The sequence below is a fragment of the Hyperolius riggenbachi genome, chromosome 6, assembly GCF_040937935.1.
Source record: "Hyperolius riggenbachi isolate aHypRig1 chromosome 6, aHypRig1.pri, whole genome shotgun sequence".
NCBI classification, from domain to species: Eukaryota; Metazoa; Chordata; class Amphibia; order Anura; family Hyperoliidae; genus Hyperolius; species Hyperolius riggenbachi.
The window spans coordinates 288777325-288793770 of NC_090651.1; the positions used below are offsets into that span (position 1 = coordinate 288777325).

Here is a 16446-nt window from a genome sequence, read left to right on the forward strand (position 1 = left end):
TCGGGAAGACTGTACTCTCTGCAATCTTTCGATTAAGAGTACCTCTTCACTTACCCAACTCTCATGAGGATAAGCTGTTGCATATGGACTGTGTAATATCGTCCCCTGTTGTGACCCGTGTGGTGTGAATGGGGTTCCCTGTGTGGGCTTTCCCTCCCCCGGGACCGCTCTCCCCACCCTCTTTGTCACCTGGAAATGTGGCTTGATCTCGATTTTTACTTCTGGTTTCGAGAACCTCCCACCCTTGGCTTTCCAGCCTTTACGTGTGTATAGTTGTTTCAGAGGCACTCTCTGTTGGTAGCTCCAGAGTGTGATGTTGTCCCCTGCGTCTCTCTGATAAGAGAATTGACGCCTCCTGCTCGTTCCTCTCCAGTCTGGAACCATCTCACTCTGCATAACCAAGACAAGGTACCCCTGAATCACACACTCCACCTTTTGCATGTACCCATTGTACTGCAATGTACCTTTTAACAAACCTTTGGATCGGTGCATTGATTCTGGGAGTGTGGCATTCAATAGCAGATTTACACTGCCATTAAATTCCCACTGCCCGCACACTTGACCCTTCAGACCTTTCACCCACATTGTGCCATGAAATTTGCTTTCTCCTGGCACAAGTGCTCCTTTCCTCCGTCCCTGCATGGTCCATCTGTGCCAAGCGGAGGGAGGTGTGAAAGGATCAGTACCTTTGTCACCCAACATTAACATGCTTGGGCCTTGCATTCTCATTAACCCCTTATTATACATGAGAATGTCCTCTCTTCGTTCTCCTAGGACGGAATGGCAACCTAGGATCACCATCAGCATGGTACACTTCATTATAAAAGCACCACCCTGGGAAAGAAAAACATTAGCACTTTGCATTATGCTTTGCTCCGACAGTTTTGTTAGTCTCTTTCCGATTTCAGGAATCTCGTGTTTTAGTCTCTTTCCGATTTCAGGAATCTCGTGGTTTAGTCTCTTTCCAATTTCAGGAATCTCGTGTTTTAGTCTCTTTCCGATTTCAGGAATCTCGTGTTTTAGTCTCTTTCCGATTTCAGGAATCTCGTGTTCCTCCAAGCTTAGATTGGCATCTGGAACCTTTCGCTTATCCGACTGACATCTCCATCTTTGCTGCCAGCACTGCAGCTGTCTCAATTCCATATTGCCAAACACCTGAAATCGAAATACAAACAAATCAATTCTTATTAATGATTTGGGATTCGCCCTGCGGCTTGTACTCTTTACACTTTAAATTGATCAATATATACCGTAATTGATCTCGTTGCTTTATGGTTCTCATGAACTCTGTTTACTCTTATTGGTAGATTGGAGTTAAACTTCACCCCCCCTACCTCAGTACTATCCTCAGTACTTACCTGTTTAAAATATGCTCCCGCGGACTTCACCTCTGGAAGCTCGCTTCACCTTTGGAAGCTCTCACCCCATTGCAGCTCACTCCACATCCCCCCTTATCTGTCCATGCGCGGCCGTCGCATGCACAGATTACGGATGCCACACCTGATGCTGCTTTGCGGGTGAGCCTGCAATGCTCTTACTCATTATCGCATTTACTTATCTAGAACTTCATCGCGATACCAGCTCTGCTAGAAGTTCTGTGTGTTGTACCCTCTGACCAATGTTTGCCGTGCCACCACCTAAACTACCAAAAAAAACTGGCTGCCTCCCTGTAGGAAGGAGCACTTTGCACTTAAACTACACAGGGTGCAGGGCTAAGCATACCAGCGTCACATGCCTGTATGCAGATCCCTGAATGCCCACATGGAAGGTAGTCACATGGCAAACAGCGTACTGATACACTGTCACTCTGTAAACGGCAATTCTATCATCTGTATAATTGCCCCATGAACTGTTGTCAGTCCTTGTTCTTTGTGCTACAATTGATAGGAGCTGGAAAAAACATATTTGACCAATCAGTGGACGAAAAAAAACGCACACAAAACAGCTGCAGCCCAGCATAGACCTCTCAGTCCAGCTCTGGCCCTATTCACGACAAAACCGGAAAAAACGTTACCGCTCTGCAGAAGCGGCGACGGAAACCCGAATTGGTCAACTCCCTTTTTTCCAACTCCGGCACCCCCTTTGATGCGCTGTCCCCCTTTCCTTCTATTGGGAACTCATGCTGCACCACCCATTAAGGTGCCTCACTTACAGGAATAATCCCATAAGCAACACAGTACAGACCCATTTCCGATCTGTACTGCTCCGTGTGTCCCTGCACCGAGCTGGGAAACACTTCCTATTCTGGCATTCCTGTCCATGGACTCTGGGAAAAACTCTGGGGAAATACGTTGAAACCCGAGACACACAGTAGCATGTCTCTGTATCTCTCCCCCCCTCCCTTCCAGCTGCTCTGCCCGGAGCCGCGAGCACAGCCTGACGTGACGTGGATCCCCCAGCCCCTCCTCCCCCTGCCATGACGTGTGGGGGCCATGACTCACGGGGGCGGGCTCTCTCCACTGCCGCCATTTTGAGTCCTGGACTGCCAGCCAAGATGGCTGCTCCCATAGCAGCCTCTCGTTCCTATAGACCTAGGAGAGAGAGCAAACACAAATAGAACATACTTTTTTTATGCATCGTTACACACAGCTTCTATCCACAGTGCACAAAAATCAGCCTCAGCATTCCTTCACGTCTCAGCTGTAATCCGAACTGCAATCAAACATACGGATCCCCAGAGACGTAGGAATCTTTCTCACTCTATCACAGACATAATTAAGAACCGCCCGACTGGAAATGCGAGAAACGTGCAGAACATCTCACAAACAGAAAGACACTCGCTTTCCTCCTCTCTCCCTCTATCCCCTCTCTCCCCAACTCATCTGCAGCTCATCTCAGCCATAACTCGGAACTATTACAGCGCTATTACTGAGACGAACAACAGACGAGCTGGCTGAACAACATAACAGATGCAGATATTTACAAGCATGTTAGCAATGTTAACGCGCGGAGGAAAGACACACAAAAACCTCACCCATTATCTCAGCTGTCCCTCTGCGAAATTCCACAGCTACCCAGAGACAAGGGCTGTCCACCCAGCTCCCCGAGAAAAACGTACTTCTAAGTTTCACAACTGTTCTCTCCTGTCTACTCTGCTACCTCTGCCGCGGGGGACCCCCCCCCCCCTTATCTATCATCCTGCCCAGTCTCTGGACAGGGAGAGAAAAACAAAACATCTGCCACACAGAAAACTTGAATCTGAAGAAGAAAAAAAAAAACAAAGCACATAAACTCTGAAAACACATTCTGTATTTACATCGGAGCTGCCCCTCTCCTCACCCCTCTCTCCACGCACAGGAGAGATGGGAAGCCTGCAGCCTCCATGCTGCAATTAACACAGAATATACACATTAACACATTACCCTCCTCTCATACAATAAAGATAATGCAACACAACAAGGTAAAACATACTTGCCTGAGCAGAAGACTTTGTAAGCCTGCGAATTCGACCAGCTTTTGGCAACTTTCCACGACACTGAGTGGATCTCTGAAACTACTGAGCGTCAGCTCTGTGTACCCACACTGGCTCAGCGGATCATCTCCAGCGGCAGCTGCCAGCCGGCCTCGGAGCTTCTAGACACCTGTGACCCGGTTTGGCAAGGACTGATGTGCACTGTCAGTCTAAGTTTAACATCCACGAGTGTCGCCGCTGGTTCTCTCGAATTGTAGCCCGTGTGTGCTCGGCTCCCACACACTACTCACACCAGCTTATCAGTCTCAGCTTGATAAGCTTTACAGTCCGTGTCCGTCTATTCCGCTTGTTTTGCTGTGGAATATCTTGAAACCATTTTCCGTCGGCCCCGGCCCCGTCTGCCTGTATAGTTAGGCAGGGAAGGATTTCAGGCACCACTGTTATAAACTGTTCTTATCACCTTGCTTCGACACCATCGTCTCACAGACTGTGAGATCACTTGACTCTCCACACAGCAAACAGGATATAGACTTGCTCAGGCTTCTTTCAATGTTTCCGTCATTTATTCAAGTCACAGGAATACAGATAGATACATTCATCATATCCTAGCCATGCCAATCTTCATGTTGCGTTATAAGCTCATGATTAGACTCCCTCTTGAAGTCAATCAGGTACCTTCTTCCTAACTACGTTACACTAAACTACATATGTACAACATACATTATATCAGATTACAGAAAGGACGAACATGCTTAGGTCCCAGTCGGCCTTGCGAGCTAGTGCAGAAGGAAGAAGCAGAAGTGAGTTCTCCATTGCTCGCTCCAGCTTTAATACCGGCTAGGAAAGAGTTAAATATGACATCATCTTCGCCACCCCCTAAATAAGTCTATTGGTGGACTCACTTGTGGTGTCATCATACACACCTACTCGATTAATAATCGATGAGGCACTTGACCCAGATGCGGGAATGTGAATGTTTAGTAAATATGGCCAATGTTTACTGTTCCTGTCCTGTAAGTGGAGGTCAGAGTAAACCGATGGCCTTCTCTTAGGAACATGTTCTCAGTATCTGCGTGTATCTTCTGCTACACGCAGACCCTGAGATGCCTCTGTCTATTTTAAAGGCATACACTGCGGACAAGCCTTTTACATAAAACTCAGGCCAAGTAACTGAGGCCTACTTAAATTATAACACCAACTACCTACGTGAGCGCACGCAGTGTCACTGTGCCTGTCCGGTACCTGTCTGTGTGCGACAGGTGCACATTGTAATACCCATCACTGCATATACCTAACTGTTGTTCACTTCAGTGCACCCACATACCTACGTGAGCACACGCAGTGTCACTGTGCCTGTCCGGTACCTGTCTGTGTGTGACAGGTGCACATTGTAAACCCTTAACTGCATATACCTACCTGTTGTTCACTTCAGTGCACCCACCTACCTATGTGAGCGCACGCAGTGTCACTGTGCCTGCCCAGTACCTGTCTGTGTGTGACAGGTGCAAATTGTAATACCCATCACTGCATATACCTACCTGTTGTTCAGTGCACCCACCTACCTATTTGAGCGCATGCAGTGTCACTGTGCCTGTCCGGTACCTGTCTGTGTGTGACAGGTGCACATTGTAATACCCATCACTGCATATACCTACCTGTTGTTCACTTCAGTGCACCCACCTACCTACGTGAGCACACGCAGTGTCACTGTGCCTGTCCGGTACCTGTTTGTGTGACAGGTGCACATTGTAATACCCATCACTGCATATACCTACCTGTGTTTCAGTGCACCCACCTACCTACGTGAGTGCACGTCATTGTGTCCTTCCAGTACCTGTGTGTGTGAGACAGGTGCACATTTGTAATACCAATCATTGCATAATTGTTCACACTGCCTGTGTGACCGCACGCTGTGTAATATACCACTCCGAACATACCTGTTAACTGCACCTGTGCGACAGCTGCACATTGTATTGTAATACCAGTCACTGCATACCTTCCACTGCACCTGTGTGACTGCACATTGTATTAGTCAAGTCAGTGCATACCTTTCGCTTCATCCCCCCCGATATGGACAAAACAGGTAGAGGCAGAGGCAGGGGCAGTACCACAAGGCAGGTCTGTTTGAGGTCGTGCTGATGTGATTTCGTGTGACCCTGGCCCAAAGTACAGTGCTCAGAAGAAGGCACATCCCATCAACTTCCAAGATTGTCAGGCTGTGGTTGACTAACACAGAACACCTCATCTTCCGCAGCCACCACCGCTACTACTAGCACCACATCTGCTGCATTTGACACTTCGCAGGAGTTATTTGGTGGGGAAATCACTGATGCACAGCCATTCTTGTTACAACAAGATGAAGGCGCTAAGCAAGTTACACCACCTCATATGTCTGAGTTAGGCGAAACTATGGACGTAAGGTGTGAGGAGGAGGAGGATGAAGTACCTGCTGTTGGTGCAGTTTATGAGGTATGAGGCAAGCTAAGCTGGGGAGGATGATTATGATGATACGGATGCCACGTGGGATCCTAAGAGACATGATGACCAGGGGGACAGTTCAGAGAGGGAGTCAGAGAGGAGTAGGAGGAGATGAGTTCCAGAAAGAAGCAGGGGGAGCTCGTCATCAGAAAAAGCTGGTGGCAGTGTCCGGCGCCATGTATCGCCACCTATGGACAGCCAGCCAACATGCCCTTCAATGTCAGCTGCTGAGGCCACCATAGTGCCCACACCCCAGGGTGGCTCAGCGGTGTGGACATTTTTTCCCATGTAGGGACAATTGCCTTACGAAGGCACCTGCAGAAAAAGCACAAACTGCAATGGGAAGAGCACCTGAGATAAAGCAGCACACAAAAGCAAAGCCACCCTCCTTCTCCTCTTCCTCCTTCAGGTGCATCATCTTCAGCCGCTTTCTCCCTTGCACCTTCACAATCACAGCCTCCCTTCTCCACTCCGTCTCTCACCTTGAGCGGTTCCTGCTCCACTGTCCACAGCAGCAGCCAGGTGTCCGTGAGGGAAATCTTTGAGCGGAAGAAGCCAATGTCTGCCAGTCACCCCCTTGCCCGGCGTCTGACAGCTGGCTTGGCGGAACTGTTAGATTGCCAGCTGTTCCCATACCAGCTGGTGGACTCTGAGGCCTTTCGAAAATGTGTGGCCATTGGGACACTGCAGTGGAAGATACCAGGCTGCAATTATTGCTCCAAAAAGGCGATACCCAAACCGTACCATGAAGTTGAGGCAAGTGGTGTCAACTCTGGCACACAGCGTTGGGTCAAGGGTCCATCTGACCACGGATGCCTGGTCTGCCAAGCACGGTCAGGGCAGGTACATTACTAACACAGCCCATTGGGTCAACCTGGTGACCACTGGCAAGCAGGGAGTATGTGGCTGTGCAGCGGACCTAGTGACACCCCCATGACTTGCAGGCAGGCCTGCTGCCACCTCCTCTCCTCCTGCTACATCCTCTTTGCTGTCATCCTCCTCCTCCTCCTTGGCTGAGTGGCAGTTCAACTCTACTGGTGCTGCGATCTCCTCTCCAGCTACACAGACCCAGCTCCCCAGGGTCTATGCTGCATGCCAGGTACAACGGTGTCATGCCATATTAGACATGTCTTGCCTCAAAGCGGAGAGTCACACTGGAGTAGCTCTCCTGGCTGCTCTGAACAAACAGGTGGATCAGTGGCTGACCCCGCACCAACTGGAGATCGGCAACGTGGTGTGTGACAATTAGTGTTGGGCGAACACCTGGATGTTCGGGTTCGGGAAAGTTCGCCGAACATGGCCGCGATGTTCGGCATGTTCGGGCCGAACCCCAAACTCCCCGAACATCCCGCTTTTGGGGGCCCTATGGGGTCGCAGGCATAAGGGGGGAGCATGCCCCGATCGCGGGGGGGGGGGTCGGAAATTCCCCCCACCCCCTCCGCTAGCGCTCCCCCCTCTGCCCGCTTCCCCATACAAAACTTTCAGGAAGTAAAACAGTACCGGTGGTACTAGTGGGTGGCTGGCAGTGGGCGGCACTGTGAAGTGAGTGACTGAGGAGGAGGAGTCCGGAGAGTGACGCGTTGAGGGAGGCCGGGCAGCAGGCGGTTCAGCAGTAGTACCGTACTACTGCTGAACCGCCCGCTGCCCGCCCTCCCTCAACGCGTCACTCTCCGGACTCCTCCTCCTCAGTCACTCACTTCACAGTGCCGCCCACTGCCAGCCACCCACTAGTACCACCGGTACTGTTTTACTTCCTGAAACTTTTGTATGGGGAAGCGGGCAGAGGGGGGAGCGCTAGCGGAGGGGGTGGGGGGAATTTCCGACCCCCCCCCCCCCCGCGATCGGGGCATGCTCCCCCCTTATGCCTGCGACCCCATTGGGGGGCAGTATTCGGCCGAACAGGGCCCTGTTCGGCCGAACAGGGCCCTGTTCGGCCCTGTTCGGCTAGTCATTCCGCAGTTCGGGCGAACCCCGAACAGTTTGGCCGAACACCACCAGGTGTTCGGCCGAACTCGAACATCACCCGAACAGGGTGATGTTCTGCAGAACCCGAACAGTAGCGAACACTGTTCGCCCAACACTAGTGACAATGGCAGCAATCTCATTTCTGCTTTTAATTTGGGAAAGTTGACACATGTACCCTGCATGGCACATGTGCTGAATCTAGTAATTCAGAGATTTGTGTCTAAGTACCCAGGCTTACAGGATGTCCTAAAGCAGTCCAGGAAGGTGTGTGGGCATTTCAGGCGGTCTTACACGGCCATGGCATGCTTTGCCAATATACAGCGGAGAAACAACTTGCTGGTGAGACGCCTGATTTGTGATAGCTCGACTCGCTGGAATTCGACCCTCCTGATGCTGGACTGCCTGCTACAACAGGAGAAAGCCGTCAAACAGTATCTATACAACTGTAGCCAAAGGACACAGTCTGGGGAGATGGGGATGTTCTGGCCGAAGTACTGGACACTAATGCAAAATGCCTGCAGACTCATGCGGCCATTTGAGGAGGTGACAAACCTGGTGAGTCGCAGTGAAGGCGCCATCAGCGACTTGATCCCGTATGCCTTCTTCCTGGAGTGTGCTGTGCGTAGAGTGGTGGATCAAGCTGTGGAGGAGCGTGACCAGGAACAGTACCAGGAGGAAGAGTTGTGGGATCAATTTTCAGCAGAAGCAGATGATTCCTCAACACCTGCGGCAGAACACAGGGGGAATGAGGAAGAGGAGGAAGAGTCATGTGGGGAAGAGGAGGCAGATGATGAGGTAGGTGTTGTTTTGGAGGAGGAGGATGAGGCGGAAGAACAACCGCAGCCGGCGTCGCAGGGGGCTCGTGCTGCTCAACTTTCCCGTGGTATTGTTCGTGCCTGGGGGGAGGAGGAGAACATAGCTGACATCACTGAGGAAGAGCATGAGGAGATGGATAGTATGTCTGCATTCAACTTTGTGCAGATGGCATCTTTCATGCTGTCCAGCCGGTTGAGGGACCCCCGTATAAAAAAACTCAAGGGGAATGAGCTGTACTGGGTGGCAACGGTACTAGACCCTCGGTATAGGCACAAAGTGGTGGACATGTTACCAACTCACCTGACGGCAGAAAGGATGCAGCACTTCCAGAACAAGCTGGCAACTATGCTTTACAATGCGTTTAAGGGTGATGTCAGAGCACAACGCAATAAAGGTACCACTGCCAGTAATCCTTCTTACATGTCCACGCAGGCAAAAACAGGATGCTCCAGTGATCTCATGGTGATGTCGGACATGCGGACATTCTTTAGTCCAACGCCTCGCCTTAGTGCTTCCGATTCCACCCTCCACCAATGCCTCGACCGGGAGGTAGCCGACTACCTGGCCTTAAGTATGGATGTAGACACTGTGAGCAGCGATGAACCCTTGGATGAAACCTTGGACTACTGGGTGCGCAGGCTTGACCTGTGGCCAGAGCTGTCCCAATTTGCCATCCAACTTCTATCTTGCCCTGCCATAAGCATCCTGTCAGAAAGGACCTTCAGCGAAGCTGGAGGCATTGTCACTGAGAAGTCGCCTAAGTCACAAAAGTGTTCAGTACCTCACCTTTATAAAAATGAATGAGGCATGGATCCTGGAGGGCTACTGCCTGCCCGAAGACTAAGTCAGTCCCCACACACAACATCTCTGCCTGCACGCCATGTGACTGGCTGCCTGCCCCAAAACTAAGTCGCTCCCCACACAGCATCTCTGCCTGCAGGCTGCTTGACTGCCTTCTCCGCCACCACCAACACGGTCCAGGACTCCAGGTGGATTCCTGAATTATTAAGGCCGCTGCTAGCAGCGGCCGCTATAATAATTTTTCTAGTGCGTGTACATGCTTGCCTAATTTATCTGGCTGCACTGGCATGTACATGTGTCAATTCCCCTTTGTGATTGTTACCTTGCCGCAGTGAAGGGCCTTGTGTATCACAATGAAGCAATAGACCCCTTGAAACATCTTTGCCATCACTTTTGTGGCCAGCATAAATGTTTCTAGTTTTCAATGTTCGCCTCCCGATTGAAGTCTATTGCGGTTCGTGAACGTTCGCGGAGGTTCGCAAACCCGGTTCACGAACTTAAAATCGGAGGTTCAGGCCATCTCTAATGGGGACACATCATTCCTCTTTCTTGGCTTCAGAAATATGGGATTGCAGGATCAAACAGGTACATTCTCCTGTGTTATAATTATTTATCTAAGGGGCAATGATTTATATCCATTTTAATCAACGTAGAATTACGTTTATTACTTGATAAACAGAGTTGAATCCCGCTTTAAGGGAAAAACAAAACCACATACTAGCAGCAGCTCTGGCTTTAAACACTGAGACAGAAATTGTTATGTTACCTTTGGAGTCCTAAATAGCTCCCTATTAGGAAATATAGACGAGGTGTAGTTTAGACAAGTTCTTAAAAATTATACCTATTATATGTATCCAATTACATATTTCTCCCATCACACTGACATATACGACCCACTTGCTTCTTGTCATCAGTGCATCAATTTATTCTGCCTGAAGGATTGTACTTGAAGATGCAGCTAAAACAGTATCTAAAAAGAAATGTATTCAGTGAAAGCTTATGCTTCAAGCTTTAACTTGTGGTTTAATGTTTTATTTTCCTCGTCTACAGGCAGCAGAACTGGGAATGGTGTCAGCTTATTATACATATATCTTTACAAATTTGGTAAGATTTTTACTTACTTAACCATACACATTGCTTTAAAAGCTTTTTTTTCTTGCTTTTCCGTATATTTTTGTTGACCATTCAAACCTATAATAACATTATTACAGGTGTCTGAAGTAAGAAACAACTGTAAAACGCAATTACTGCAGATTGTCGAAAATTGAAGCATTTAAAGAGTGGGGCTTTCACTTGCAGTGAATGAAAATATTGATTGAAAGTGAGTGTAAGTTGTTCATAGGCTCAGAGGAGAGATTTGAGCGCTTCTGCAGCTGCAAATTGTCGAAGCACTTATAGTTTTTCCAGACTGATGGAAATTCCAGGAGTAATCTTAATTTGATCCATTGCTGTCTATGCATAGACCCAAGCCTTCCTGTACACCATTTTTGTTAGCACTAAATATTTCCAGTAGTTATTTGGAACACAGAGTTTGAAAATTACACTTGATTGTTCCTTGTTCCCTGTAAAGCTAAATGAATGCCAAGGCTAGAATTCAGAAGATGGCTCATAAGATCTATAAACAAGGTTAGAACGAGGTAGAGTTATACATATTAGAGTTGCAGGGAGTTAAAGAAAAAACAGCTGCTATGCTCATCTTACAAAGGAGACTACATTTTTGCATGGATTTTTCTCCTTCATTTAGAACCTCTATTTTCTGTATGAAAATCCATTGTACCCACAATGTACATACTTAAATCATAAGTTTACTTAAAGGGGCATTGTGAAAAAAACCTATTGCAGGGAAGAGAAGAAAAATCAGCACTAGATGCTGACTTGGCAGGTCAGGAGCTGCAGGTGCTATGTCCACTGTGCCTCCAGTAAGTATTATATCCAGGTAAAAGCAAGTAAGATTCTCCAGGCACCAGATGGATTTGCAAGTCACCTTTAATAAACTCCCAACACCTTCATAGATACATACAACAATTCTAAGCCTTACAGCTGTTTCACAGGATAAACCTGCTTCTTCAGAGGAAGATACCAAATCTTCTGCCTCTGAAGAAGCAGGTTTATCCTGTGAAACAGCTGTAAGGCTTAGAATTGTTGTATGTATCTATGAAGGTTTTGGGAGTTTATTAAAGGTGACTTGCAAATCCATCTGGTGCCCGGAGAATCTTACTTGCTTTTACCTGAAAAAAACCTATAAAGTATATAAAACATATATGTACACATATATTTGTCCCAGATTAAATGCACTGTAAATGTTTTACTTACTATGTAGCTGTCACTTACAATAGGTTTTACGATCTCACAGCTTTGAATCTCTCGCTAACAGGTTTTGGATTAGTCTATCTCCTTATGGGAGATTCTCAAAGTTTCCTTTAATTGTGTCAAAAGCCAGCCTGTGTATTCTGGCAGTTGGACCGTGCTACTGCCATTCAAGGAGTACTTTTGAAAATAAAAAGAAATCCTGAGAATCCTCCATGAGGAGTTGGACTAGTCAAAAACCAGTAAGATGTTCAGACTTGGTAGATTGTTATGCCTACTCTAAGTGACAGATAAATAGGTAGTAAAAAATGTATAGTGCAATTACTCTCGAACAAATGTACATCCTATATGTAGGAATACATATTCATTTTAAATATTACAGTTCATCACCACAGCGCCCCTTTAAATCATCAATTCATTAACAGCTTCCGGACCGAGGAAATTGAAATCTATGCCCTGTTTACTGCCTGTATTTCCTGCCAGGGCAACCACTCTCGCCACATGGTGCTGTTGCTTCCGGTGTTCCTGTTGCTCTGGCACAGCTGAAATTTGCTTACTCCGTTGTATAATAGACAACTGATCTCAGTATGCCAGTCCAGAGGTGACTTAATTGGCTCCTGACCCTGTGATCACTATGAGCCAATCACAGTGATCACAGCAGAATTCCGGCAAAAAAAAGGTTCTTTTAACCTCCTTGGCGGTAACCCCGTGTGTGACACGGGGTAAGCCGCCGGAGGGTGCCGCTCAGGCCCTGCTGGGCCGATTTACATAATTTTTTTTTTGCTGGATGCAGCTAGCACTTTGCTAGCTGCGCCAGCACCCCGATCGCCGCCGCCACGCGCCCGATCGCCACTATCCAGTGCGGCGCGCGGCCCCCCCCCCCCCCCAGACCCCTGCGCTGCCTGGCCAATCAGTGCCAGGCAGCGCCAAGGGGTGGATCGGGTCTCCCAATGACGTCCCGATGGACGGACGCCCTCGGCTCGCTACATGATTTTAAAAAAAAAATTTAAAAAAAACTGCTGCGCTGCCCCCTGGCGGTATTTTTCATACCGCCAAGGGGGTTAAGGTGGGCAGAGCCTGCTGGTACTCAAAGGGTTAAAGAAATGTTGCCCTGATCAATAATCAACAGTTTTAATAACAACATTACTGTTTTTATTACTGATGTAATTTCTCATCAGATTCAATCAAGACCAAAGAATGTCATCTGAGATTTGTCGGCAGGCCATTTTTCAAAATGTACTGCATTCAAAATGTGTAAAAGCAACAAATAAATGACTCCAAATTTGTAAAGTAGTATACCAAGCAGGGTCCTGCCGGGACCCCAAAAGTGTTTTTTATTTTCTTTACGAAGAACGCTTTTTCTGAGAGACGCGTTATAAATATAATGATATGATATTTATCTTAAAGTGATCTGGGACACACACAAGATTACATTAATTGTTATAGTGATGGCAGAAGCACCATAAACACTTTCTAGGGTCCCCTGAAGACTGTTTCTTGATATTTAAAGGGTTAAGTGCCTGGGAGATGAGTGAAACTCCATTTGCGTGTGAGTTGTATTGTGTGAATTGTCGATCAAGAAGCAAATTAAAGCTGATTGAATACATGAATGTTCAAAGTATTTGCTTCCAAAAAAAGATTATGCAAATGGTTAAAATGTTTGATCTTTGAGATTAAGTTTAGACATGTGTACATCAGTAAAAGTGTCAAGAAGAGAATAGACTGAACCTGAGCTATTTTACATATCTAGAACAAGATCTCTTACACTTCCTCTGACAGAGCACATGGCAGATGGGCAACCTTGAGGTCTTTTGACCCAACCCTGGCTGCAAAGCTTGTATTTGGTAGCTGATTTTATAATGATTTTATTAACTTTATTTATAATGCGCCAACATGTTTCACACCACTGCACAATGGATAGACGAGAAATTACAAAATTAAACTAATTACATGGGGATATTACAGCATTAAAAATGGTAGACCAAATAGTTTCTGAACAGGAATGGTCAATGAAATGCTAATAATTTTAGGTTTATGTAAATATTGTATTAGTTTTATGCAAATTTATTTTTCAGCTTAAAAAAGCTGATGATTTGGGTCCAAATTGCATAAACGTACATATAATTAACATGCATTAGCAACAGGTTGAAATTATTAGCATCTCATTCCCCATCTTCTACTGACGCATAATATTTCCTTCTCTGCAGAGGAAAAATAAAATTGTATGTGTTCAGTAAGACAAAACCAATAAAAAGGGAAATAGATAGTGGATGATATGAACCAAAAAAATCAAAAAGAAACAATGATAATTATGAAAAAACTGTATACATTTTATTAATAAAGAAGTTTCATTAAAACTGCCCAGACATTAATCCTAATCACTAAACCCACAGCACCCAACCTCAACTGTCCCCTCTAATTCACAGACCATCCAAAAATATACAGTGCACCAGTCACATACATCTATAAAGGAAGCAAGGCCTTAGTAATGTCACCCCCTGGATCCATTGATAGAGGCTTTAATACCAATGAGCAAGTCCATATGAGACCATGTATGATTCATATACTGCTTCTAAGCCCAGATAGTAGAAAATGGAAGCAGGTAAATTGCAGTTCCAGAAAGATCAAAAACAGCCGTGACTGCATGCAGTGTTAAGCAGTGCAATAATGCTTCCTTGATGTCCCAGCAGACACTTGCCATGCAAGCAGTGTAGCAATATCAGCATCAGCGAAGAAGCAGGCATGCAGGTAGAGCATAAAAGCAGTTCTGTCCTGTGTAAATCAATAGCACATATCTGTGGACTCAATAACAATAACAGTCTCAATGCTTTGAATGGAAGAATAAAGCCAATAGCAGGAAGGCATGATGACAAAGCCAATGCTTTCAAATAAGACCCAGCAGTTTGTACAGTCTTGCTCACCCAAAAAGCCCTCACGCTGTCAGTATGAAGCCGGGCATGGATGGAGGCGGGTCAGGGAGTCCCCATTAATAGTCCCAGATGCCTGGGAGCGTACGGTGGACCAGGAGGCACTGGATCCTTTGTGCTGTGGGGGTGATCAGGCGGCTCGGCAGACAAGCGGTGAGTGTATGTGTTCAGTAAGTTTGATATACACATTTACTTGATTAAGAAAACGTTGATTTTTTTGGGGGGAAGATATTATTAACATAAGAAGGCCAATGACGAGACACTATAAAGCCATAGCGTGAAATTAGGAAAAAAATGTTGTTTACCTGGGCTATTGTCTAATTGGCTAATGCCTTTCCTGAATCACCCTGATTTCCAACCTGGTATCTTGCCTAAGGCCTTTCAGTTATGGCATGAATTGGGAGTTTCTAATATGGGTGATCTCCTGAATGGGCAGGGTAAACTCCTGTTTTTCTCAGAGGTGGTTCTGCAGAAAAATATTCGGAGAGGTTTTATTATAGACAAGTACAAAGCTATGTCTGTGGTATCTTTGGGGTTGACAAACCTTTGGCTTTCAATCCACAATTTGATGACCTCCTAGCCAGCCCTAGGGACAAGCAGTCATTGTCATGGCTCTATTCCTTAATTCGTGAATTTGGCCCACAACGGGCTGCACGGAAAACACAATTTTTGAAATTAGCCAGCCTGGGCAATGTTTCACTAGAAGATATGGAGACCTTTGCAAAGGAAGGATGAATGGCAGTTAGGAAAAGTAGCGAGGACTGGGAAGAAATGCAGTTGAAGATTATTTACAGGGCATACATTAAGGGCCCTTATCGGCATGACCCGACTAAATGTCAAGACCCATCCCCTGATCTAAATCATATGTTGTGGTTGTGTCCCCAAATTCAAAGCTTTTGGGATGATGCCATTATGTTTATAGACACCATCACATAATTATAGAACAAAGCATCTCCTCTTTTGTCTATTTCATAGATCTGCCTTACTGGTAGAGTTGGGCCGAACCTCCGATTTTAGGTTCGCAAACCGGGTTCGCGAACTTCCGCGGAAGGTTCGGTTCGCGTTAAAGTTCGCGAACCGCAATAGACTTCAATGGGGATGCGAACTTTGAAAAAAAAAAATTATGCTGGCCACAAAAGTGATGGAAAAGATGTTTCAAGGGGTCTAACACCTGGAGGGGGGCATGGCGGAGTGGGATACACGCCAAAAGTCCCCGGGAAAAATCTGGATTTGATGCAAAGCAGCGTTTTAAGGGCAGAAATCATATTGAATGCTAAATGACAGGCCTAAAGTGCTTTAAAACATCTTGCATGTGTATACATCAATCAGGGAGTGTAATTAAGGTACTGCTTCACACTGACACACCAAACTGTTCACTGAACAGAACAGGTATGCAGTGGCGGGTTCACTGAACAGAACAGGTATACAGTGGCGGGTTCACTGAACAGAACAGGTATGCAGTGCCGGGTTCACTGAACAGAACAGGTATGCAGTAGTGGGTTCACTGAACAGAACAGGTATGCAGTGGCGGGTTCACTGAACAGAACAGGTATACAGTGGCGGGTTCACTGAACAATACAGGTATGCAGTGACGGGTTCACTGAACAGAACAGGTATACTGTGGTGGGTTCACTGAACAGTACAGGTATGCAGTGGCAGGTTCACTGAACAGGTATGCAGTGGTGGGTTCACAGTACAGGTATGCAGTGGTGGGTTCACAGAACAGGTATGCAGTGGTGG

At 46.7% G+C, this 16446-nt stretch overlaps 1 protein-coding gene across 2 annotated transcripts in view; it reads left to right on the forward strand.

The window, feature by feature from the left end:
* GRIK4 (glutamate ionotropic receptor kainate type subunit 4) overlaps positions 1-16446 on the forward strand; it is a 531391-nt gene that overhangs the window by 381447 nt on the left and 133498 nt on the right. For both annotated transcript variants that reach the window (XM_068241000.1, XM_068241001.1), the window contains exon 7: positions 10523-10576. In XM_068241000.1, coding sequence (XP_068097101.1) covers positions 10523-10576 — 54 coding nt within the window. The remainder of the gene's footprint in view (positions 1-10522; positions 10577-16446) is intronic.